This window comes from Harpia harpyja, chromosome 7, assembly GCF_026419915.1.
Source record: "Harpia harpyja isolate bHarHar1 chromosome 7, bHarHar1 primary haplotype, whole genome shotgun sequence".
Taxonomy (NCBI): domain Eukaryota; kingdom Metazoa; phylum Chordata; class Aves; order Accipitriformes; family Accipitridae; genus Harpia; species Harpia harpyja.
In genome coordinates, this window is record NC_068946.1 from 26581515 (window position 1) to 26607461 (window position 25947).

Sequence of the window (25947 nt, forward strand, 5' to 3'; positions counted from 1 at the left end):
TTATACAACAATGGGAAGCATACAACTTTCACACACCTGTACAATATTATCCTCACTATGAACGAACTCAGAGCGACAGAGCAAGATATGAACCAAGTAAGGGCTTACTTCTGCAAAAACTCCCGCCAGAACACCCACACTTACCCCAAGTCTGTAACTGCTCACTGAAAAACGGTCTGTTACTACTGAATGGCTACCGGGGCCAATACAAAGCTGTTTCGTCTGTCCTCATACCAGCAGCAGTATAAAAAGTACAGTTCCATAAGCGCCTATACACATACTGAACTCAAGACCATCTTACTGACAACCTCTTCCCCTCACAGCGCTGCCAGCACCCCAGCTAGTCAGAAGCCATTTTGTACGTAACCCCCACCCACAGGCGCCGGCGAGAGGTTGCGCGCGGGACGAGACCTCCCTTCCGCCACAGCCCCGCCGCCATCTTGGAGGAGCTGGGCCGGCTTGTTTGCGCAGCTCTGAGTCTCATCTCCTGAGGTAGACTCTAAAGCAAAAAAACATAATCCTTCCTTCGCCTACGCCCTAAAACACCCAACGGCCGAACTCACAATAAAATCGTAAGGGTTAGCAAACGTGGCTCGGCAGATGTATGAGGGTAAGGCGGCTAAAGCCAGTTCCCTCGTCTCTCAGCGACGGGAGATCTCTGCCTTGAACAGCGTTGCTATCTACACGCAGAGGCGCGGCTCAGGTGTCTCCAGTAGCCATAAGAGGTACGAGCGAAAAGCGCTCTGCGTGTCCTAGTCGTGAAAGAGAAGTGATACTTGAAACCACGCCCGGTATTGGGGAGCCTGTTAGGCTGGTACCGCCCCCTCCTCCTCCCTGCTCCTAATGCCGGACCTGGCTCCGCTGGTGTAGATGAGACCTCCCCGGCGCGTTTGGGTGCGTTATACCCTTCCCTCTTCCTTTCCCTCACATCTCTTATCCCACCCTGCGCCTGCAGTATAGGCGCCCCAATACCCCGTTCTCCGGGATCGGGTCGTCCTCCCTGTCTAGGCCCGGTCCTCACCGTGGGGCGAGCTGAGCCGGGTGCAGAGAGCCGAAGCGTCCGGCGCAAGTGGGGCCTTAGCCCGACTATGCTCGTGAGGAGAAACGAAACGCGACGCTGCCCATCCGCCTGAAACTTTTTAAAGTTGAAGAGCGGAGTTTCCTCTTGCTTCATTTTCCAAATGTGATTTAAAATGATGAGTTAGAAAGTTGCGTGGAAATCTGCATAAACTCCCTGCGGTAAAACCAGTTTTAGTTTTGTTCTTTTGATGAGGAGGATTGGGATGTTGAACTAGTGTATCTCTAAATGGAAATCAGCGTGGTTACTGCTAGTTTACGCCGAGAGCAAACTATTTAAGCCTAGTACTATAATGAGAAATGTGAAAGTTACAGCGGGATTTTCCTGTTTTGCCTAAGTATCTCATACCAAATCCTCTTTCTGTTATAGGGAAATGTGAAAGTTGTGGAGCACGCTCCAAACAATTCAACACTTTGAAAAATGCCAGATGATGCAGATTCAAAATGCAGTTACCTTTGTGTGGTTTCGTCACCTCTACCTCTTAAACAATGCAGAGTGGAGGAAGCACAAAATGCAGCAAGTGCCTTCTATAGCAAAGTAACCTCCTACTCTCTAGCGTAGGGGCTTCCACATGAGCTCATCTTGTGAAACAAAGATCCATTTTCCAAATCAGAACTACACCCACTGATTGTATATCCTGTTTTTGCTGCTGCAGAGATGGTTGTAAATCATTGAAGAAAAACGCTGTCAGAAATGACAGACTCTAATTGTAGACCATGTCTAGAGTGTGAAATGTTTCCGTGCTTCTCTTGAAGACCTTTCCTCTTAACATGAGGCCTGATATGTTGAATTGTTATTAATACAGGACACTTCTCTTTGCCTTGATAATCACATTGGTATTTGTATATTGTGCAGCATTTGTGTTGCAGTCATGGGAACAAGGGTTTCATATATGGTGTTAAACAGCAAAGAGTAAAATTGCTTGAGCCTTGTACATGCATACCAGCCTCCACTTGTTAATGTCAGCAGGGAGTTGCTGGAGCCTTGTGCGTCTGTGTGTGTGAAGTTTTAGTATGTTGTTGTTTCCTGCTCCTTGGGGGAAAAAAAAAGAAAACTTACCCCTGATTTTGGTTGTATTCTGTATGGACTGGGGGCAGTGTGAAATAGTTCAAAAATAGGAGTATAATTAATTTCATTAGCAGAAGCTAATGAACAGAGAGATGTTTTTCTGCCTGTTTTAGTGTGGAATGGAAATGATTTGTGGTCTGAGGAGTAAACGTGCTTGCTAATATTCTCAGGTGTTTACCTTAAAAATTTTCTTCTTTTGAACCTTGTTTACAGTGTAATACCCAGGGTCAAAATTCAGTGCAGACTTGGACAAATGTGCCTGTGACAAAGGTGGTTTCCTGTGCAGTATGTGAGAAATTATTCCGCTTTAAAATCTTACACTTTGCTCAGGAAAGTCTGAAAGTTAACTAAACACAGAAACTTGTATTGAAGTGCACTTTGGTGCTATCTCCTTGAGAAGTGTTTTCTCTCAAACCTCTTTTGGGAACAAGAGGACAGATGAGTCACCCTAAAATCAGTGGTTTTCTTACCAGAGACCCTAAGACTGTTTCCCAGAAGAGCCCTTCCTCTGTGAAAATTTGGGGTGATAGTGAACTAAAATAGCCAGACTTACAGATAACTCTTCCGTCACCGGTCATTTTCCCTCAGTGTACCAGGGCTTTTCCTGGTTCTTTGAATACAGGAAGAAAAGAGATTTTGTTGTTGTTGTTGTTCCACGTGTGCGCCTGCCCCTTTAACTTGCTCTGCCCTTAATGTCACTGACATGATCTTGTAGTATCCTTTTATCTGTCAGTGGTGGTGGTTGTGTTAGACTTCAGCTATTTGGAATTATTCTGGATTTCTTTCTAAAATTGGGAATGTAAATGAGAATGTGTAGTACTTTAGGTTTCTTTTTTTAAACATCTTCCTGCTCCATAAGCTTAGCATTGAAATCTTTACTCAATACATGAACCAGGTGACCCGCCTAGTGGATGAGGGAAAGGCTGTCGATGTTATTTTCCTAGACTTCAGCAAGGCCTTTGACACTGTCTCTCATGGCATACTCCTTGAGAAGCTGGCGTCTTGTGGCCTGGATAAGTGCACTATTCACTGGGTGAAAAACTGGCTGGATGGCCGAGCCCAGAGGGTCGTGGTGAATGGGGTGAAATCCAGTTGGCAGCGGGTCACGAGTGGTGTTCCCCAGGGCTCGGTGTTGGGCCCTGTTCTGTTTAATATCTTTATTGATGATTTGGATGAGGGGATTGAGTGCACCCTCAGCAAGTTTGCAGACGACACCAAGTTGGGAGGCAGGGTTGATCTGCTTGAGGGTAGGGAGGCTCTACAAAGAGATCTGGACAGGCTGGATCGATGGGCTGAGGCCAATTGTATGAAGTTTAACACGGCCAAGTGCCGGGTCCTGCACTTCGGTCACGGCAACCCCATGCAGCGCTACAAGCTTGGGGAAGAGTGGCTGGAAAGCTGCCCGGCAGAGAAAGACCTGGGGGTGCTGGTTGACAGCCAGCTGAATATGAGCCAGCAGTGTGCCCAGGTGGCCAAGAAGGCCAATCGCATCCTGGCCTGTATCAGGAACAGTGTGGCCAGCAGGAACAGGGAGGTGGTTGTTCCCCTGTACTCGGCACTGGTGAGGCCGCACCTCGAGTACTGTGTTCAGTTTTGGGCCCCTCACTACAGGAAAGACATTGAGCTGCTTGAGCGTGTCCAGAGAAGGGCAACCAAGTTGGTGAGGGGCCTTGAGCACAAGTCTTATGAGGAGCGGCTGAGGGATCTGGGGTTGTTCAGTCTAGAAAAGAGGAGGCTGAGGGGAGACCTTATCGCTCTCTACAACTACCTGAAAGGGGGTTGTAGTGAGGTGGGTGCTGGTCTCTTCTGTCAGGTGCCTGGAGATAGGACAAGAGGAAATGGCCTCAAGTTGAGGCAAGGGAGATTTAGGTTAGATATTAGGAAAAATTTTTTTACTGAGAGGGTTGTCAGGCATTGGAACAGGCTGCCCAGGGAAGTGGTTGAGTCACCATCCCTGGAGGTATTCAAAAAGCAAGTGGACAGGGTACTCCAGGGCATGGTTTAGGGGGCATGGTTAATGGTTGGACTTGATGATCTTGAAGGTCTTTTCCAACCGAAATGATTCTATGATTCTATGAAACATTGACCTGAAGAGGAAAATCTTGAGTGTTTTCTTGCAGCAATATTGGCAAATTACACACGTACATGAACACAAAAACTAGCGGGGCAGCTTTATCTCTGATGAGTATGAATTTTTGTCTTTTCTCTTGAGAAGATAAGCTGGTTTTCCTCTCCTCTCTGTAAAGAATGTACATTCAATAACTCTTCTCGTCGCAGGGCCCAGGTAATCTAAATTGAAAGCCAGGCTTCTGGGTTTTACATTGTCATTGCTTTTCTCTTTTTCTTTAATTGTTGCAGCTATGATAACTGTATCTGTGACATTTGCAAAAGTGGTGGTATCGGATGGAAGGGTGAAGCATGATGCCCTTCATGGTGAAGTTGATCTGGCTCAGATGTATGCAGATGGAATGTATCAGGCTTGCCCCCATAGTGTGACATTCCTGCTATCAAAATACGGTGACCTGGGTTTTGGATGCAAAATTATAAACTGTTTTAGTTTATACTAAACACTTAGGACATGTTGCTCTTACTCATTCCGCACTTAGAACCCTGGGGGAATGAATGTTATTGACAAATCACTGTATGTGCACAGCTGTTTTTCCTTTTATTTGGAGATCATTCCTGGTTCACTGGACCAGCGGAATTGTGCAGAAGAATGCATGATCCTAGGTCATTTTTCCTTGGTTTCCCCCCCACTAAAATTAGGAAGTAGCCCCCAGCAGTAATTTGTGGCGTTGATATTTGTCCAACAGAAAATGAGCTAATGTAATCAACTTTGTCTGTGGACCATCATTGGAGAATACTGAATGGAAACCAGTGTGTGCTGGATCTGGATCAGTGGATTTGGCAATGGTCAAATGCCGGTCTTCCAATGTTCTTGTGGACAGACTTGTATACAGGTGAGAGAGTTTCAGCACTGGAAGTATTGATCAGCATTTTTTTATAATGAGCATGCGATTTATGTTATATAAAGGAAGTTCACAAAAATAAATAATTCATATGTGTTTTTTAAAGGCAGATTATTTTTAAGATAACATATAAATAGTAATTTTGCATGTCTGAAATTTTAACTCTGTAGGAAATTCCTCCCTACCACCACCACCCGTTTTTAACTAGTTTTAAAAGATTAGATAAAAATCACCTAGAGTCACCTAGAGTAGATTTAAAAAAAAAAAGTTTATCTGAGATTTCTGAAAATGGCCAAAAGTTGTTAAATTCCCGTCTCCCTTCAGAGTGAGTCATAAATATGACTTCCTCAAGCTCTTTTGAAAGTCCCAGCTGTATGTACCTGGGAGATGCTTTCATATGAGAGTGTTTTGTGCCTCCCCCCTTCTTGACTGTATTATGTTATGAAAACAATCTTTGTCTTTCTGTAGAATTCTAACAAATGTTTGATGCTAGATTGAAAATAAGAAGTTAGCAACAAATATGCTTTTCCTCTGACAGGAAACTGTACAAAACACATTCCAGTGCATGAGGGGTTCCTCTGCTTATCAGAGGCCTGAAAATTTTCCCACCTTGCCCTTCCACTCCAGCTGTACAAGTGATAGCATCGCAGGTCCATGTGTGAAATAGAACAGGTTCAAAAGCACAAATATTTTGTCTACCCAGTTTGGTTTTGTTGGAAACAAAACTTTTCAGCTTGCTATATTAAAAATACTGTGGTCCTGGCTATTTGAAAGGGGCAGCTTCTACTGATGTTGGATTTCTGTTTGTGAGGTTTTTTGCTGCTTGCCCTGTTTGCATTAGGGTTAAATGTTGTTGTACTTCTTAGAGCAAACAGTGCATTTAATTCTCCCAGGTTCCTAAATGGTATGATGTAGTGAGGGAAAACACTGTGTTTGTGCCTGCCCCTTTTGGGTTCTGAAGAACAGAACTGTATCAGAGAGGACAGTTGTGTGCTGTAGCAGAAGTACTATAGTTGTGTGTTTTCTCTAGGTATTTAGCACAGTCTGTGTAGAACACACATAGGAGGCTGCGATGGGCTAAGCAGGGTATCTGCGGCCTTGTTACACTCAGCTGCAGTTGAATGCTCTGTGCTTCTGAAAATGAGGCAAAGTGGCCTCAGTGCCATTTTGAGGACTCTGTTACATATACATTAGATCTCATTTACACTGTGGTGTGGAAGTGCAGGAGTACTTAAACTTAGTAATGGTTGGGTCTTCTAATGTGGTGGGTTTATGATATTTTACAGCTTGCATGTGCTGCCCTTCCTTACCTCCCCCTTCCATTTTGCTTCTGAAGGTGTGACCTTGAGGTCATAGCAGCTACTTGTGTTATAATCCCCTAGTGATTCAGAAGACATGCTATCAGCAAGATTAACAGTGTTTGGTTTTTTGTTGTGGGTTTTGTTTTTTTTTTTAATACTGATGGCTTGCTATTGTGACTGTCAGCAACAGCTTTGGAGGAAAAAGCCACTGCAGTTTTTGACTCGGTAGAAAATATGGCTCACTGGGATAGATGTAGATAAAGGAGACTTTGCCCTAGGAACTTAAATTTGATGCACTCTTTTAGTGGGCAGTGGAACCCAATCCATGGGTTTAATCAAATCCAACTCTTATTGCCTTTCTGAGGAAAGTCAGGTGCATGTATAGAGTTATTTTTCATTTAAACAACATTGGAATGGAAAAAAAAAAGAACCTTGTAGATGAATTTATCTCATCTCCTTAATGCATGGACACAATATGTGACATTGCCAGAATGTGTAACAAAAGGCTGAAAATGCTTTAAAAAATGTTATCCAGGTGCTAGAATCTTTCAGTGTATTAGGCTTTGAAGTCGAATTGGTTTTTGCTTTTCAGAACGGTTTAAACAAAACTCTGCAGTATAGTGACTGAACTCCTTGTAAGGGCTAAGATTTGTCTTCAGGTTGCTCATTTCACCTTTCTCCATGTAGGTAATGGGGGTCAGAGAAGGTTAGATAGAATTTTCATAGTTGGTGGCAACAGAAACTGAGCATAGCACCCTACTTATTTTGTTAATCACATGGGTGGGGGGTTTTCTAGGTTTGAATTTTTATTTCAGTTTTCAGTATGGTGAATCATGAGCATCACATGAAGAAAAAGGCAGTCTGTGGCTTATCTATACTTTCAGAGTTAACCAATTTGCATACTTCAGGTTAGAATTTTTTCTGTGTGGTTCTTCGATCTTTTTAAGGATCCAGCGTGTGTGGGGGGAATCCTTAAAACCCCAGTAACTCATTCAGATTCGAATCACTTTAAATGATGCTAATAAGTAAAGAAATCCACAGATTCCTGAATTTATAGATAATTAATATTGTAAAATATTACATATTATATTGTGAATATTTTCTTTATTTTGACTTCATTTAAGGCAGAGTGCATGCCTGATAGCAGTGGTTTTATATGTGGGGGTTTTTTTATTTCTTTTGTCTACAATGTGTGGTTACACTACCTTTTAGCTCCCAAAACTCTTCCTGAAAAATGCCTTGAGGCTTTTAGGGGAGAAAAGGTGGTGGTGAGCAGAGGAGTGGAGGGTTGCTGGGAAGAGGTCGGAGCTTTAGACTTAAATTGCTGTGGAACTTAACTCTTATTTCCAGAAGCATTTGAAATATCACTCATCAGCAAGCTGATGACTTTTGTTTCACTTCCTATGGAATTTACAGACTTGTGTTAAGGTAATTTTACTTTTAAAAGAACTTCCATTTTTTGCTGGTTAGTATGACCTACCAAGTACTTTTTGTTCTGTAATGAACAGCTGGGAGAACCCCTTGAGAACAGGAGGTCTGTGTAAACTACGTTGGTGTTTTAGTTCTAAGTGAAATACATCAGATAGAGGAGTTAACTGTGAACTTGTGCAGCAGATCACTGATTCAGTACCTTTTAATTCTCTCCTACAGAACTGCTTATGTAAAAATGCATCTAGTTAACAGTGAACACCAGAGAAGTGCTGTGGTAGACAGGGGCTTCATGTCATGTTGGCTTCCTGTTTAAAAAACAGTAGGCTGGCAGTTTTAAAGGGACAGTGACAAAGTGATGACCAGGTGCCAAGTGCCAGCTGTCCTTATTCACCAGATTGAACAAGAATTGGATAAAGAAGAAGAAGAGATAATGGTTTTCCTATGCCGAGACCTTGCTCCTGACTTGGCCACTGCTGACCTTAGAGAGCTCTTGGTGGCTTTGAATGAGAGGGAGAAACTGTCTTTTCTTGGCTTGTCTGAGCTGTTGTACAGAGTTAAGAGATTTGACTTGCTGAGGAGGATCTTGAAGATTGAGAAAGCAACAGTGGAAGCTAACCTTGCCAGGAGTCTCAAACTTGTCCCTGATTACAGGTAATACATCTATTTCAGATTTCAAGGCTACTCTATTTTGTTCAAAATGTGTGTGAGTTGCTTTTGGTTTTGCGGAGGGGTTAATCAATAAAACCACTGGTGTTCATACAGTTCTAGAGTAGCAGATAGAAAAGATGCTTTAGAGGAATGTCACTAGTTAGAGATATTTTCTTTTCTAGTCTGCTTTGGGCACATAGCCTTATGGTATAGCTTTTCTCAGGGGGCCTGTCTCTTACTACTTTTTACACTGTAGTTTTAAGAAGCTTAAGAATCTCCAGTTATTGTCTTTGAGAAACTTCAGAAAGAAATATATGTACTCATAAGGAAGGTTTTCCTGCCTTAACTTCTGACTGAAGTGAAAACCCTGTAACTACTAGGTAAAAAAGTTGAGGATGTGTTCTGTTGTCTCATTCTCTCACTTCATCTCTATTGAAATATTAAGGAGACTTCTGTTTTCCTAGCAGTGGCTATTACACAGTCAGTCTGAGTAACGCAGGTGCTCATTAGCAAGAGTAGGTATTTTGTAATTGGATCTTGGAGCAGGGTAGGCTTTTTTCCTGTTGTTTAATTGGGAATGGTATATTAAGACTGGAACATGGGAGAAGTTGGGTGGTAGGGCAAGTGTGGGATCTTGCTGAAAGCTAATCATTTAGGAATGTCTCAACTTTATTTCAGGGTACTAATGGTAGAGATTAATGAGAATCTGGAAAAAGAAGAAGTGGGTTCTCTTGTTTTTCTACTCAGAGATTACGCACCTCGTATGAAAATGGTGAAAGATAAGGTATGTCTTTCTGCTGGTCTTCTCTGGAGCAATGAGAGATTGAAGTAAAAGTGGAAGTAGCTAGGCAGTAAAGGAGGGGAGAAAGTACTGCAAGGGGTAGTGAGACAGGAGTAGACAGAAGTCGGAAAGTGGAGAAGGAATAGTGGCTTCTATTTAATTTTTTTTTTTTTTAATTCAAGAAAAGAAGTATGAGAAACAGTAAGACAGAACAGTGAAGACTTGCTATAGTGAATGGTGTTAGCACGTCCCTCACAGGCAGAAGGCATTAAAAGAAAAAAATCTTTCTTCAGTATTACTGATCTGAAAGTTCATATATGAAGGATCTCAAACCAATAATCGTATGAAATGTATCTTGAGTTACAAGGTCACTTTTTATGTTTGTGCTTTGCTTTACTTACAAAAGAACAGTTTTATTTTAATTATGTCTTTCTCTGTACATTTGCATTCTGAATATTTGTTTCAAGTGCTCTGAGAAAGCAGGGATTCAGTAGAGGGGGTTCAGAAAACTTGACCACTGTCCATAGAAGACTGAAGATTTCTATCTTCTTCCTTTGGGTTTTTTTCTTTTTCTCTCTTTAACCAAAGAAGGAAAGAGGCCCTGTAAATTGCCCAAAGCCTTTCTTACCTCTTGCTTTGTGGCATGTGAGGTGACATTCCAACTGGCTGGCTTTTTAGCAGCAAGAAAATGCAAAGCTGTTTCCTCAAAAACTTTGATTTGTTTTTAAGAATATCACTTCCTAGTTTCCATTACTCCTATGCTAATACCAAGAATTCTTACATTTTCCAGATAATTTTCTAAGTGTTTCAGAAGGTAATGTCCCTAGTTCTTGAATATACAACCTTTATGACCTCCCCACGTTATTTTCTGGGTTGCTTTGTTACTTAATGATAGAGAACAAATTACTGATATGAAAGTATGGTTTTCTGTTGCTACTCTAGAGTTTTCTAGCTCTTGTGATTGACCTGGAGAAACTCAATTTGGTGGCTCCTAATCAACTGGATTTGATAGAAAATTGTTTTCGAAATATTCACAGGATAGACCTGATTAGGAAGATTCAGAAGTACAAACACGAAGGTAAGATGCTATTTTTGCACTGGTTACTCTTGATATTAAGGATCAGATGTGTTCTTACTGAAGACAAAATTACGAGTTACAAGTCAGAGTATTTGCATGCTTCAGGGATTTAGGCTTTTAAAACAGTTGATATATCATGGTGTATTTCTCTGTGTGTTTCTGTTAAATTTTCAGCTTTAATGTCCTCCGTTCATTCTCAGCCAGTATATGTAAATGCACTTCAGGCATCTCTCCCTAATCTCAGTCTGATTGATCCTCCTTATAATTCAGGGGTAAGTATGCAATAAATCAGACAGATCCTTTATTTCTAAATATTGCCAGACATTGAAAGGGGATTCATCTTTGCAGAGCCTAAGGAATGAGAGATTGCTACTAACTAAAATATTACTTGGTTTATTTCTCTTATTCCTGTTACTTGCTGGGTTTAGAGTCTGATTTAAATCTTCTGACTGAGAAAGATCCCCTTTAAAGAGCTTCTGTGAATTTTTTCCTATTAGTTGGATATGTAAAATCTGTATCTTGAAACTTTTTTCTACTGCTCTGGGGAGTGAAAAGTATTGCTTTAACTGTTGTTTGCAAAATGTATCATTCTTCTTTGTACTTCTGGACTTTGCAGGGAAAGTAACTTTTTAACTTTGGAAGCTGAAGGTTATGGCTTCTTAAGGAGAGCTTTTCAGATTTTTTTTTTGTGGTTTGTTTTAATCTCATTTTAACAAAGATATCTCAGTATGTGAAAAGTCATCAAATCCTATTGCATGCTGTATTCTTTATATTTGGGTTAGGTGTGATATTGTAACAATATGACCTTACTTAAAGTCATTAGTCTTGCTAAATGATTTGATGAGAACACATTTCTGTCACATGTTCAGTAAATATATACATATAAAGCTTACATACAAGACACCAGTGATGCAATTTGTCTTTACTAACAAAGCCACAACAGCTTTGTTTTCCATACTACTAATAGGAAAGAGTTTGCATTGACTTTCCGTATTATGATAATACTGTTACAATTTCCTTTCTAATTCAGTGAAAGTTCCTTCCTGCTGCTCTATAGGAAACAAAATTCACATCGTCAGAGTTTTTTTGTTTGTTTTACTATGTTAGGGAATAAGCTTTTCTTTGCTGTTCATGGCAAGCTGGTAATTTTTTTCTGAGGAGAAACGGGTTTGGATTTTTTGTTTGTTTATGGTTTTGGTAGGGGTTTTTTTACTTGTTATTTTGTAATTCTACTTAGCTGATAGATGTGAATCTAAAATATATAATCCTTTTATTGAGGAAGAAAAATACTATTGTGTTATATTTTGGAACTCACAATTATCAATTCTTGAAGGAGACAGGGAAAATACACCTTTTTCTTCATTTTAGTTCCAGAATGTGAACAAAGAAAAATCACAAAATGGACAAAGTCTTATTCTAGGTAAGAGCATTTTATCTAGTTTTGATAATCTAAAAGAGCCAAACGATGAATTTCATTGTATCAAAATGACTTCTGTTTCATAGTTGTGTTTATGGCTAATCCAGTTGATAACACCAGGAGCAGAGAGTATTTCGTACCTCTGAAAATTGAGCCTTGCCTTATTGTTTGCTTTTGTATTTGCTTTGCTTGTGCTGCCACATCTCAAAACTTTATTGAAATTGTCGTGGGCTTCCACTGTCACAACTTTTTAACAGAATAAATAGTTTATTAATAAAATCATGGAAAAGGTTGACTAGCCAGCTCTGGAGGCCCGTGTAGTACAGCAGTGCCCACTTTGTCTTGAGTAGGAAGTTTTTGTGTCAGTTCAGTGGTGAACTCTCCACCAGCCCAGCCAGGAAGTTGTCCAGTGAGTACCAGGTTCTTACCATGTGTGTTGTGTTCTTTCTGGAAACGCAAAATACTTCTCAAATATGGTGATTTTTAAGAGTAGTTGGCTGAATTCTCTCATTGTAGGAGGGATTGTTTGTTTGTTTATTCTAGTCACAAGCAATGTAGAATGCAATCCAAATAATGTTTTCGAGGTGAAAATTTTTGGGTTTTTTTTAACTTCAGTAGCATACATAGAAACTAAGAGGTCCAGGTGAGTGAGAACTTGACTGAACTAGATAGGTTCCTCTTTAACAGCTTTGGTGTCAAAACAAATGTCACTGGTACCTACATACTGAGATTACTTCTGTATGTTTTAACTGCAGCAGAACCAGTCCACATGTCCATTCAGGAATCTGGACCAGTGTCACATAAGGTATGTGCTTGTGCATATGTATGCATGTAAATATAATAAAAACCTCTGCAGGTATTTACCTTAGTTTTCTTTGTGTTTCATTTTGAGATTTCCTTTAAATGCATGCAGACAGAACAATGTGTACATCCATATCTTCCTCAGCCATAAACAGGTTTTATGAATTGCTTTTGCAGAATATATGTTTAATATAAAATATTTGCTGCTGCTCTGGAAGCAGCAGCCTGCAAAATGCATGTACATATGATGCGCATGTGTTGTATATTTATTAGCGGAGGCTAAGTCAAAACCTGTTGGAAGTCAGACCCCTTGCCATCTACACTAGAAGTCGCAGGGTTTCTTTACATGCAGTAAATTTTGTGCCTTTTTTCCTCCTGCCCCTTGATCTCCAGGTAGAAGACAGATGTGCTTTGAGTTTTAATGATAAGAATGGATTACTGCTATTTTCACTAGCTCTCCTATAGGCCAGGAATCAGGGAGTTACCTAGAGCAAATTGATTGTAATCTTTTTAAAAGGGAGAAGAACTGTGATAGAGTCATTACAGATTATTTAGGAACAAGGAGGTTGTTCCACTAAATAAAGAAATAAATGTTGTTCTAATGAGCAGTGCTTGCGTGCACACCTGAAGAACACAAAAGTTCTCTACATTTATTGTGTTGGCAATATGAAGCTTATAGCTCCCAACATCTTAATAGCAGTTACACTTAAGGATATTAATTTGGAATTACTGTAGAAGGATCATTGCTGTCGTAGTCCAGGCCTTTAAAAAGCCCCTCAACCCCATACAGTTTTGGTTTTGTTTTTTTTTTTTTTAAACATTTGAAGATCTGTCCAGAGTTAAGGTTCAGTCTCAAACTTGCTACTTTAGTTTCTGGTACAGTCTTAGTCTTTGTTTAAGGATCTTTATGGTAGTAAGATGGCATAACACAAGGACGCAAAAATTAAGCCTGTACTAAAAATAGGAGGAAAAACTATTAGTTCATGTCTCCTGTTTTTTTGTTTTTGTTGTGTAGATAAGACATACTACACCCCGGTAGATAGACTTCTGCTAGCTACAAAAGAATGTAATTGAATAGATCACGTCTGTAAGTTGAGAGAGTGACATATTAGCTTAGTATTTGTCCTTCATGTTCCTCAGGTGTTTGATGATCAGTACAGAATGCAAAGTCAACCTTTAGGAATATGCCTGATAATAGACTGTATTGGCAATGACACAGGTAAGTCTCTGGAATTTCCTTATCTTGTTAATCTTGGATAATTAGAACAATTTAGTATAAAGAATATGATGTACATTTACCAGCCAAATGAGGGTAATGTTGTCCTAGTCAGTTAGTCTATCAATTCTAGTAAGTCTTCTAAAGCAGAGAGTTGGAAGGCCCAACCTGAGGTTAAGCCAACTGTCCTAACTATTGCAAACAATGTTTAGTTGGTTTTTGGCGCAGAATCTCTGAATGAAAGAACTTGATAGACTGAATTCTGGGAGGGAGAAGAAGGATGTTCAGAGACCAACAGAACAGTTAAGCTATAGTCATACAGCAGGTTATTGACAGAGATGGTAAAGATAGTGTTTCCCACCAGTTAACAAAACCAAAACCAAAGCTGTTGTGGATTTGAAGCATAATCATATCGGACACCACAGCAATTGAATAGCTGAAGGCATGTGGTCATTTATTAATAACGCACCTAGGCTTCTGTTACATTTTTGACAGTTTAACTGAAACCATCATCATAGCTTTTTAGGGAAAGGAATTTTCTTCCTTCCCTCTTGGTTTAGCTAAAAAAAAAAAAAAAAAGTAAAAAAAAAAATTTGCATGTAGAATTCAAGATAGTCAGTGCCTTGGTTAAAATGTGGGGTTTTCCTGATTGCCTTTGTAGAATCCAAAACTTAGATTCTTGCATAAGCAAAAAAACCCTCACTCTAATCATTGTAACACATGAGGCTAAAAATAAAAATGAAGAGAGTACTTGCAGTCAGTTTTGTAATAGGCTAGGAGATGTAGGGGAAGAAGAGAGTTTGTTGGCATATCTTTTCTCTTTATCGTAACTAATGGTCCAGCAGATGGACCAACTTAGAATTATTGATGTAGTTGTTGAAGAGTAGTGGATGCAGAGCACAGACACAGAAAGTAAAATTTTTATGTTTGCTTGTCAATAGTATTTTAGGTAAATTATATAAAACAAGAGACTTAGTTTTCCATTAGGGTAACAGGAACTAGAACTGATTCATAATCCTGCCATGCATGGAGAAGAGGGACAAGGAATGCACTTAACGCAGTTACATGCAACTGGGAAGCATCCTTAGGATCTGATTTCAGTCTGTCCTACCAAGTTCATCAGTGACCTCTGACCAAAAAAAAAAAAAAGAACAAGGATGCAATTGCTGGATGTAGAAATTAAATTGTTCAATCTAAAGCACTTCTTCACTTCTACTCTCAAAAAAAAAAAAAATGCTCACTCTGCCCCAAGGGGAAAATAAAACAAAGCCTGCCAAGGACTGAAAGATTATGGGTGGGGGAAGCTCTTGGAATCAAACATTCTGCTCTGTCCTGTTGATTGCTTCTTTACTTTCCTGTTCTTCTCTCTTTCATGGTAGCTTTAGAGAATGAACCTTTTGATGCAAGAAACTTACTATGCAGCCTTAATCTGGAAGGTAGCATGATAGTCTGCTCCAGTACCAAAAGAATTACTTATTACTTGGAGTTCTGTTTCTTAAAAGCAAATGCAAAAAGGATTGCTAGAGAATTTTCAGTGTGGAGAGCTAATGAAAACATGAGGTGTGAAAATAGCCTTGTTTAAAAAGAAAATCTTTCAATTTCATTGTCTCTAATGGGATATAAACATGTGCTGACCTGATTTATTGAACAAGAGTGTTTTACTATGCCAGATCTGAGTTTTTTAAATGAAACAGTAAGTATAAAAGCAGGTGAGGCATGTACACTGGAGAAAACAGGAAATAAAGAAGGAACTGCTATGTCAGTTCATAGTCACAGATACATGCATTTAGATGTGTGCCTTCTAAGGAAGAGCCTATCTTTTGCACAGGCAATATACTGTGCAGACCCTTTTGTCATAGTAATTGCTACTAAATACAAAGGTGTGCACAAAATTTAAAAAAAAAAAAAAGGCACATGGTCTTCATGAACTCATATGGTCATTTCAGTACTTATACAAAAACAGAAAGTGTGATTGTGATAGAGGAAGTCTGCTGACTGGAAAGGACAAAAATGGGTTACATGTTTAACATCTGACATTTAAGATACACCTGCAAATTGTGGCTCTGCTGCTGTTGTGCCAAAACCATCGAAAGCAAGTCTTAGTGTGCCTCAGTCTCCATGCATGTCTGCATTGGATATAGAAGCAATTAAACCATGTGTATGTCTCAGATGTTTAGTGTCACCAGTGCATCATCAGCATTTTAACATGATGGAAAGCAAGACTTTCGCTGAAATAGTGTGCTAGTGAGATTCAGGAGAGGCAGGACATATGGCATTGCTTAAAGGAGTTTGTTAGAAAGGCATCCACTACTCTATAGAGTTGTTGTGCCACAGTACTTCTGAAGTCTGAAAATACCAAAGAAAGAGAAGAGGACAAGGAGCACATTAGGAATGTATCTGTGGTGTGCATTAAGAGACTGTAGTTACCCCAAGATTTAATTTGAGAAAGGTGAACCAATAATAGATACAATAGGATCAAGGACTACAACAATTGAAAATGCTCAGTGTAAACAATGTGAACTCATCAGATGCTGATAAAATTGAAACTGAAATGCACCTTGCTGTTTTGTAAATAGAATCTTGCTGTTTTGTAAATAGCTGCTTTTGACTTTCCCATTTGGAAGCCAATTTTTATCCTTACGTTGTAAACAATCGAGGGGAGAAAAGGGTAATTTTTTATGTAGCGTGGAAATGCTCAAAAGTCAGTGGAGGTTTGTTGGGAGATGATTACTGTTGAAGAAACAGATATTTTCTGATCTCAGGTTGCAGCATGTAATGCTGTGCTTTGTCTTGCCTTAAAGTAAAATTGCTGTATCCAAAGCTTACCATGTATAATTTCTGATTCATTGTTAAACTAAGGTATCAGCTCTAAGTTTGTTGGGTTTAATTTTTTTTGATTGTGACGCTTGGAGTGTGTGTATGGTCTAAGGTGACACCAAGTTTTGTATCTTGCTGTGTATGCACACGTGCTAGCGAGGTAAGTAAATTACAGGAAAAGCACTCTCGTTGCGGTAGCTCTCGTTTTGCTATGTACTACTGCCCTCTAATGGATGAAGTGCTTCATGGAGTATATAACTGCCCAATGGTATTAATAATCTTCCACCTGAATTTTGAGAGCATGTTTTATTGCCTAAAATAGAGGGAATTTTCCTTTCTATTAACAAACAAAAAAATGTCTGGAAAGTTTTTGACTTACTTTACAAAATGTAATCAAACCAACAGAACTGGAGTGACACTCTTTAGTTCCTGTTTATAACCTTGCTATAGTATAGAGTTTGTATCTACCCTGTATTTTGCTGAGGAAAGTTATGAAGTTATGAGTTCTGTTCTGTGTTTTCACTGTGGGCTTTTTGAGGAGAACACTGTGGTAGTACAACTCCTGCTTTGCTGCCAGTTACCTCTGAAATAGCCTCTGCCAATTAGGGATTGTTAAACTTTTGAAGCCAAGGAACACGCTAGCTTCCTGTGTCTGTAAGGCATTTTACATACACATGGCACTTGATATTTCCTGTCATATCAGAAACTGTGCATGGGCAATGTATATGTGGTTTATACTAAAGATAGGATGCTACAGATATGAGTCATTGTAATAGCTTGTGGTTCTCTGAACACTTAAAAAATACCGGTGGTTTTAACCACCATGTATCTGGTTTCACTCCCATATTAATAAACATCCAAAGTAGTTATTCAGAGCATTGCGCATTTTTTTGCAGCACAGGTTAACACAAACACAATAGAGTTAAATCTTGATTTTTGGCTATCTACAGTTTTAATTTCTAACACATTTGAAAGGGTTTATTGTTCAGCTTTTTTTTTTTCCCCTGAAAATGCCATTCTGTCACAGTTAAGACTCCAGTGTCCATTCTCCAACTGGAACTCATCACTTAAAGTCCATTTTATATAGTAGGAAGCATAAATGACTGCAGCAGGTTCCTTTGGGACTGATGAAAAGGAGCCTCTGTGTTTCCTATGCAGTTCTGTATATCTATAATAACGATTCAGAGTAATTTTGACAAGTTAAAAGGTGAAACAGACTTCCCACGCTATCCAGATCACTCCTTGCCATTTCAAGAATGTTCTGTGAAGCATTTTCTAATGTTTCTTGCCTGATATTTTAAGTCCTAGGAACTTGGGATACTGGCTCTAAATGAAAGTATCCAAGTGTCTGTGGAATTTGGAACAGATCACATGCTAACTAATATATTGTGTCTTTGCTATCATGAAGTACATAACTCATATTAAAGACAACATGCATGTAGCACTGTAAGTATGTGATGTACCGTGATCAACATCGTTCTCTGCATTTTTTAATTATTGTGATGAAATAAATGTCTTATTTCCAATAGTGAAATACTGTGAATACTGTAATTCAAGATAGTTGAGACTGAGCCTTGATGTGCTGTGATTTAATTACATCTTGCTTTTTTCAGATGTCTTGGAAGAGACCTTCAGAGGCTTGGGCTATGACGTTCATTGTCACAGATATTTAAATATGAACACCATGAATCAAACATTACTTGAAGTTGCAAGATTGCAGAAGCACAGAAATTTTGACAGCTTCGTTTGTGTATTGGTCAGCCGTGGAAGTCCTCAAAGCATCTTCTGTACAGACCATACCTTTTCTGGATTCCCTTTGGAACAAATAAAGAAATACTTTACAGCAGACTCATGTCCTGAACTCCTAGGAAAACCGAAGCTTTTTTTTATTCAAAGCTACATCGTGCCAGAAAGTGAGCAAGAATGTACTAGTCTGTTGGAAGTAGATGGGAATGATGAGAAAATTACTGCTAATGCAAAAATTCCTTGGAAAGTCACTATCCCCCAAGTAGCAGACATCTTCTGGAGTCAGTGCAAGGTGGATGTGTCTACACTAGAAAAATCTCCGAGTTCATCCTCATATTATCTGCGTTGTCTGGCTGAGCTACTCCACAATCCTCATAAAAGGTAAATGAAAAAAAGAGGAAAAAATAACCCTTTTCCTATGACAGCCTGCTGTCCTAGAGAAAGAGAAACCTTAAGTTTCATCCTGTCTGGTCCTGAAAAGTGTCTTCATGCTGTGTCATAGGTTAAAAGACAAGTATAACTGATCCTGGAACAATGGCACAGGAAGGTAGTCTAAAGTAGGAGTGAGGTTTCTGATTCTGGAGAGTAAAATTAAAGTGTGTTGGGGCTTGCAGAGTGAGAAGGGAAGAACCTGTCCTGGGTAATGTATGTCAGTGCTTTAAACAGGATTGGAAATCTTCCTTCTCCAAGATAACAAGGCACACACCAGGCTTCTGTCAAATTAAGGGTTGCCTTTTATCATTAAGAAGGGCTCTGCTTGCAAATATAAGAAGTCAGTGCCTAAGTTCCAGGAGAAGGCAGTTGAGAGGAAATGTTTTTGTCCTTTCTTTAGACCTAATTAACCCTCCGCTCAGGGAGCTGCTAGATTGCCAATTTTTAATCTTGAATTCAAGCTATCAGAAAACTTTAGTCTATCTAAAGAGGTTATCAAAAGGAATCTGAGCAAAAATGAGGTATGTTTGGATATATAATTTACCACAAAGGTTTTCTTTGCACAACTGATCTACCAGGGAGCTAGCAGCTGTTTTTCAAGGTAGTTGTGGGGTTAATGTTTAGTACCCTTTTACAAACCCTAAAACCTTGTAATGAAATCACAGATCATCATGTCAGCGTAACCATTATCACAACAGTGATTTGGGTTATAACAAATTGTCTCCAAAATGCATATTCAGCCTTAGGTTTTAGAGGTGTAACTGCTGCAATAAAGACTGAAATTTGAAACTTTCTCCTTGCTGAGTCTAAAGTTGTCTTCTCTCTTATGGATGCTTAAATGGTGTCTTGCTTCATTCTCTAATAGAAAGCTTTTACTTTTGTTGCTGCAGGAAACTCTCTATATTAGATATCCATACGGAACTGAACAGAAAAGTCTATGAATGGAATAAGACCACTGACCCAAGCCAACAGTACTCACTTCTGCTTCAGCACACACTAAGGAAGAAACTTTTTCTTTCTCCCACTTAACTGGTGTTGAAAAGGACATGTGTGAAGTGGCTAATGAGAAACACTTACTATGATAGTTTCACGCATACTTTTATTTTATGCATTGTTATTGCATGTATATCTAAAGTGCCTATTGCTTCCAAACCCAGCATTTTGGTGTGTTAAGGCACTAGATTTTATATTTTAATACAGAAGGCTCTGAAAGCTTGGATGAGAATGGCAGCTATCGTATAGCACTGCAACAGATCTTACAACCAAGTACAACAGGTAAACAGGGTGGAAAGAGCTGTAAACTGTATAGCTGTTGGGTTTTCCAGGATTTTGTGTTTTCATTGTTTCATTGGTTGTTTTTTAGCATACCTATTAGCAGTGCACCGATCTAGGTTCTGCTGTTGATGCTTAAAATAAATACAAGCCAGTGCAAACCACTGAAATTCACTGGGTACTTTTCCCAGCACCTAATAATGGAAAATGTGTCAGGAAAGAATGCCTACCCAGCAATGCTAGTTCTTCATTAACGAGTTCTGGCTTGCATGCCTCCACAGACTAGCAAAACAGAAGGGGAGAGTTGGTCTTTTAAAGATTCCGTCTGCCTGCTGCATTAGAGGTTGTGATTCACCCAGAACCCTGTGTCATCAGTACTGTCCACAGCACACAAAGGTTATATATTAATAAATGAGACAGTCTGCCATGTTTTGGGCTGTTTTCCGCTGATGCCAAAAAGAGGCTACATGTGGCAGGGCTTTACAATAATCTACCATGCAGTTAAAAAAATGAGGGATTTTGGCAGATGTTTTGTGGAAGCTGAAGCATGATTCACACTTGTTGTACCACGCATAGTTGTAAAAGTACACTTTATCATATTTGAACCTAAATGTCGTGTAGCAGCCACTGGCTCTTAAGACTGGATTAAGTTAAGCATCCCACCCTCACTGCTTTTGTTTATGAAAAAGGACATATCTTTCTTAATTGATTTTTTTTTTTTTTTCAAGTTGCCCTTGTTCTTCTGAAAAAGACATGAGTGAAAATTGTCCTAAATACAGAAATTTTTCTCCGGTGGAGCAGATGCCTAACATGAAGAGTTCATTTAATCTGTTTGTTATATAGCAGTATAACCTGGAGAAGTTGTACTGAAATTTATTGTCACTGAATTTATGGCATTCTCTTCCCTCCTAAAGTAGGCCACTTGCAAACTTCTAATACTCCTAATACAGTCCCCTGTCCAGGAAAAAAATTCAAGGCATTGGCATGCTTTGCTTGGTTTCTGGTGTAGTTACACCATACATCCTTCTGGCATGTGTTTCATGCAAGCAGAAAGGAAAGGGGTTTCTGCTAATACAGGGTATGCTAGTTCCTTGAGCAAATACACTGCAAAAAGATTTTTTGCTAGTGTAGCTGCATTTGATTTGAGCAAAAAGGTGTGCTTACATATATAACTTCACCAACAATGCTTTTCATTGTAGACCAAGTCTTACAGGCAGCAAGCCTTTTGATACTGTACATTGTATACTATCAGTATACATTAATATATTGATAATAATCAGGAGGGCTTGGCCAGTAAACTTACTCTGGTAGCAGTGACTTCTTTTTATTCCTTGATACTATGTTGTACTTAGGTGTTGGCTTGACATCATTTTTATTAACTTTTTATTTAAAACCAGGCTTTCTTAAGTTTTATTCAGAAAAAAACCAAATGAGTTTTCAAGTAGCTTCTGTAATTGAAAGTAAAAATCACTTTTATTTGGCAAAGAGTAGATACTGAAGTCTAAAAAGTGCTCAGGAGTTCTTCCTTGTTATGTGATGTAGACCCAGTCTCTTCCTGGCTTAAGAGGTTCCTAAACTGGTGATTGATGAGGATTGTTAAGAGTATTTGAAGAGGAGAAACCCACTGAATAAGTTTTACCTTATAGTCTTTTAACTATCCATATAACATGTTAAGATTAAAATATATATTTATTTATATTAATGTACCATTTTGTATAATATAAAAAGTACACTTTATATCATTGTGATTAAATCTTCACTCGTTATCTTTTCTTAAATTTTGTATTCAGTTTTATTTGCATGTTGACTCTAGATAGTTACATACACAGTTGTTGTAAGAAGAAATTTTTGCACAATTTAGAAAAATAATTCGCCTGTATTGCAAGCCTATGCATTCCATACTTTTCTCTTTCCACTTCATAAGCTATAGTGTCCTCTAATAAAATTACATGGAAACTTTTTAATAGCTTTGAATTGGGAAATGCAGCCCAACATTTTATGTTAAACTGTGGGTACATATGTTACTTGTGTTATTGTAATTTTATATAGGCACAGGCATAGGAGGAAAAATAGAAAATAATTTCTTGCAAAATTCAGACATTCTCTAAAAGCTTGTTCTTTATGAGCATTAAAATAAAAATACTAAATCCATTTTCATTATGTTATAGGTGTGGAAATAGATGTATCGTAGCGAGGCAGGGAGAGGGGGCAAGTCTTCCTTTCAGTTTACTGTTTTCTAAGAAAGGGCCTGTTGAACTGGTCTAGTGCCGTATTGCTTCTGGCTTTAAAAATACTTTCTGTCTTAAAATTACGTTCATGTGTATTCCACACACTCAAGTAGAGAACTTATGCATTGCATCAACAGAAGGGTCTGTATTATACGTGATAGGTAATAAAAATAGCATTCATTTCTAACCCTGAATATTTAATAACTGACTTTCTTACAGTAGAATAAAGCACAAGTGTAATTTTGAAACTCTACCTTGCTCATGTTTCATGGGGTAAGAGAAGGATTATAAAACAACAGATTTGGAATCTTAGAAGTTACTTCCTGTAGTGGTTGGTAAACGAAGCAAATGGTGAAAGAGATGTTTTCTGTGGTTGCAGAAATAAGATGTGGTTTCTAGTTTTCATATATATATCTATGTGATGTTAATAAATGTGATTTCTTTCACAAATTAACTTCACTTTTTCCCATTTCCCTTACTAGCTTTTGCATGTGATGAGCACTTCTGCTGCCTTATAGACAACCAAAAGCAGGGAGAATGGAACCAAGAGGAGGCAGAGAGATGAGGGAAAGAAAGACGGAAATTTCAAACAGGAACAAGAAGGGGAATGGTAGGGAGAACCAAGAGAAGAACAAGTAGGGAAAAGAAGATTTGGAGGAGAAATACAGCATCAATATTGGAAGGAGAAAGAAGAAAACAGGAGAAAAGGGAGAAAGGAAGTAAGAATAATAGTGGCTCTCCTTACAGGATCTAATGATGTGGTGGATTTTTGTGGGTTGGTTGTTTTGGGTTTTTTTCAGTGACGCTAAATACAACTATTTACTTAAAATATTAGCAATAGAATGTATTCTTTTTCTGATAGTTTTGTGACAATGTAGGTTTGGTTTGGGGGTTATGACGTGTACGTGTTCTTCACCTTAATGTATGACACGGTAAGTAAAGTCCATGTCCCCTTCCTTAAGAAATGACAAAGAAACACTGTTTTGAAAACTGTAGAGGCTCCTGTAAATAACTCTTGCAGTGAAAAAGGAAGAGAGTGTCTTTGTGTCTGGCTGCTTGGGTCGGAAGTGATGACAGCCCTCTAATGACCAAAGAATTGTGGGGATATTTAATATATTGTGCAGCATTCATGGATGTCAGATACTGATTTTCCACACTGATGTCTTGACCCTCAGTAGATACTTAAACCAGAGCAGTATTCATTTTGTAATCATTCATCTAAGCAGTATTTACTGCCTTGACACCTCTTTCAAGAGTGGCATGTGGGTAGATTGATTCCCTGTACTCACTGCATAGTGAAAAGCGGCACTGAAGTCAGAATTTATTAACATGCAGGAGTTTTGTGATGCTAGTTGTTGTCTGTCGCTTCTCCCATAGCTTTTTGTGTCCCTCTGTACATGTGATAGGGACTGTCTGTTGCTGCTGTACTATGCACCTAAAATTTGAGTCTGGAAAGTGACTGGGTGCACGGCATGGGCTGCGTCAAATTGTACATGTATTGCAGATAGAGTGGTTGAATGATGTCAAACTTCCATAGAGTAGCCAAAAGAAAAGGGGGAAAAGAATTAATTCTGGATTCATCATGAGTTTAGGGTGTTAGCACAGGAACATAAAAAGTGACATGCTGGTGAAATTTCACAGTCGCGGACTGCCAAAATGTCTAGTTTTCAGAACCTGCTGTTGAACAAGGTAAAACAAGCCACTCTTCCTCTGCTCCTGTGTTGTCAGTGCTTGGAACAACACTGTCAGACTCACTGCACCATGGCACTGAATTTCAGTTTTGCTTTCCGATAAGTGAAATAGAAATTACTTGTACTTCTGTGTGTGCTGTATATATGGAAGAGGGAAAGGAGAATTGGCAGAATATAGATGATGCCTTTCAGTGGCTCAGAAGGCATACCCATGAGGCAGGAGATTGTGGTGTTTTGCACCAGACTTAAGTTGCATGATTTTTCTCAGCCACCTACATTGACATGACTGACCCATAAATCCAGTTTACTTTGTACTGTTGCATACTTGTGTCTTACAATGATTGCCAACTCCTTATCCAGAAAAGAAGTTATGTTCAAGAGGAACTTACAGTGCTAACAGTTGTAAATGGAGCATGCTGTATGTCTGATCTCCCCTTTCAACTCTGTGTAAGAAGTAACATTGACTCCTGTTCCTGTTACAGGTACCTGAGTCAGAGAAGCTTTTTATGACAGTTTCTGAGAGTTTTTTTCTGATATCCAGAGTTTTATATTTCTGACATGCAGGATGATGTTGCTGAGAAGAAGCTGCCATCTGCGTGGATGATCTGCTCTGTATCTGTGTTCCACTTAAAACTGTATCTCCTGTACTGAATTATTTGACAGCTTTTCTGTGGCTGTTTTGGAGAATGTCTTTTTTTTCAGCTTCTGTATTAGAATCAATAAGACATTGCAAGTCTTTTCGGAATTCTGGTTTTGTGGATTGTGCCTTCCTGTACATGCCATATTTTAAAATTTGTGTTACTCTGAGAGTGTATTGTCATTGTTTTGTAGAAACATAAGAAATGTGATTTGAATTGGTGCCATCACTAAAATAGCATCATGATTTAGTAAAATTGGTGCTGTTACTACTACTACTAAACTACTATTACTGCTAAATTCTAAATGCTAGATTTCAAGCTGATTTTCTGGAGAAAATATCTGCATGCAGTCCAATTAATTGTCCCTGTTTCCCTCTAGACCACAGAATAACTCTTGAAATTCTTGGTCGACTCATCTTGTAGACCTCTACAAGACCTTGTTAAATTCAGCAGTGAAGTTCTACAGCTTTATTTAAAGTGAGCTGGCTGAATAAAGGACAGCAAGCCTTTTAGTTTCAACAGGTAACGTGGCCGTTGTTTGTGTGTTGGACAAGCAGCTCTTCGGCATGAGCAAGGAGACTCTTCCCATTCTGGCTCCACTGATCCCAGGGTGTGGGGGGGATACAGGTGTCACTGGAGATGCTGCAAACCCTGAGGAGCCTGCACTGGGCAGGGCCTGCTCACCTTCCTCCTTCTCCCCTTACTGCAGCAGGGGTGTGGAGGGGACAGACCCCCATAAAAGCGGCATTGAAGCCTTCTCCCACAAGCACTACTCTGAAGCTTCTTGTCAGTGAAAAAAAATCTGCCACAACTGTTCGGGTGTTTTTTGTAGTGTAGCCTGCTTTAAAATTACTTGACAGCAAAAGTGAAGAGAGTTGCCAGTCACTTCGTGTGTTTCGTCGTGGAAGCGTTGTCGCTTGGTTTTTTCTATCTAGCGAAGTTCCTCGGCCGGGGGGGACGGGTAGGAGGTTCACAAGCCCTGAGGCCGAGTCCTGGGCGGTCCCCGGCCCGCGCTCGGCCGGAGGGGAAGGGCGGCTCCGCGCGACCGCTGCCCGGCGCTCGGCCGATCCCCGCGGGGCGCCGCCGCGCTTCGTGGGAGCCCGCCCGCGCCTTGGCAGCGGTGTCGTCGCGCTCCGCGGAGGTGCCCCCAACTCCTTCCCCTAGATCGACTTTGTCCCACTTTCCACCCCCGCTGCTGGGGATGCCGCCTCCTTCCTGCACGGCCTCCGGCTGGCAGCGCGGCCGTTCCCGGCTTCGGCATCCCCCCAGGGAGGCCCGGCGTCGTGACTCAGCACTTAGGCACGCACCGCCGGCTCGCGGCTGACCGGAAAATAA

At 39.7% G+C, this 25947-nt stretch overlaps 1 protein-coding gene across 13 annotated transcripts; it reads left to right on the forward strand.

Moving 5' to 3' along the window:
• The first annotated feature begins 390 nt into the window (after window positions 1-390).
• On the forward strand, window positions 391-25010 carry CFLAR (CASP8 and FADD like apoptosis regulator). 13 transcript variants are annotated; one of them, XR_008236043.1, is made up of 14 exons: window positions 474-492; window positions 1448-1540; window positions 4960-5106; window positions 8067-8498; window positions 9174-9279; window positions 10219-10354; window positions 10529-10626; window positions 11723-11774; window positions 12527-12576; window positions 13713-13791; window positions 18219-18732; window positions 19674-20058; window positions 22766-23002; window positions 24992-25010. XR_008236043.1 is itself a non-coding variant. In XM_052792964.1 (11 exons), exons 3-11 carry the CDS (start codon window positions 8203-8205, stop codon window positions 19810-19812), a joined length of 1470 nt encoding a protein of 489 aa, XP_052648924.1. In that variant the 5' UTR covers window positions 468-894; window positions 4960-5106; window positions 8067-8202; the 3' UTR covers window positions 19813-22737. The 13 variants fall into 13 exon arrangements, 1 of the variants encoding a protein (XP_052648924.1); XR_008236037.1 differs by lacking the exon at window positions 474-492 and adding an exon at window positions 763-894; XR_008236042.1 differs by lacking the exon at window positions 1448-1540 and having other exon boundaries at window positions 408-492.
• The last annotated feature ends 937 nt before the right edge of the window (window positions 25011-25947 follow it).

What these genes read in the sequence shown, in the direction of transcription:
- CFLAR (XM_052792964.1), top strand. Translation starts at nt 8,203, where the DNA reads ATGACCAGGTGCCAAGTGCCAGCTGTCCTTATTCACCAGATTGAACAA. An exon ending in ATCCTCCTTATAATTCAGGG is followed by an intron (nt 10,627 to 11,722) that starts GTAAGTATGCAA and finishes TCTTCATTTTAG; the next exon opens with TTCCAGAATGTGAACAAAGA. An exon ending in CTCCACAATCCTCATAAAAG is followed by an intron (nt 18,733 to 19,673) that starts GTAAATGAAAAA and finishes TTGTTGCTGCAG; the next exon opens with GAAACTCTCTATATTAGATA.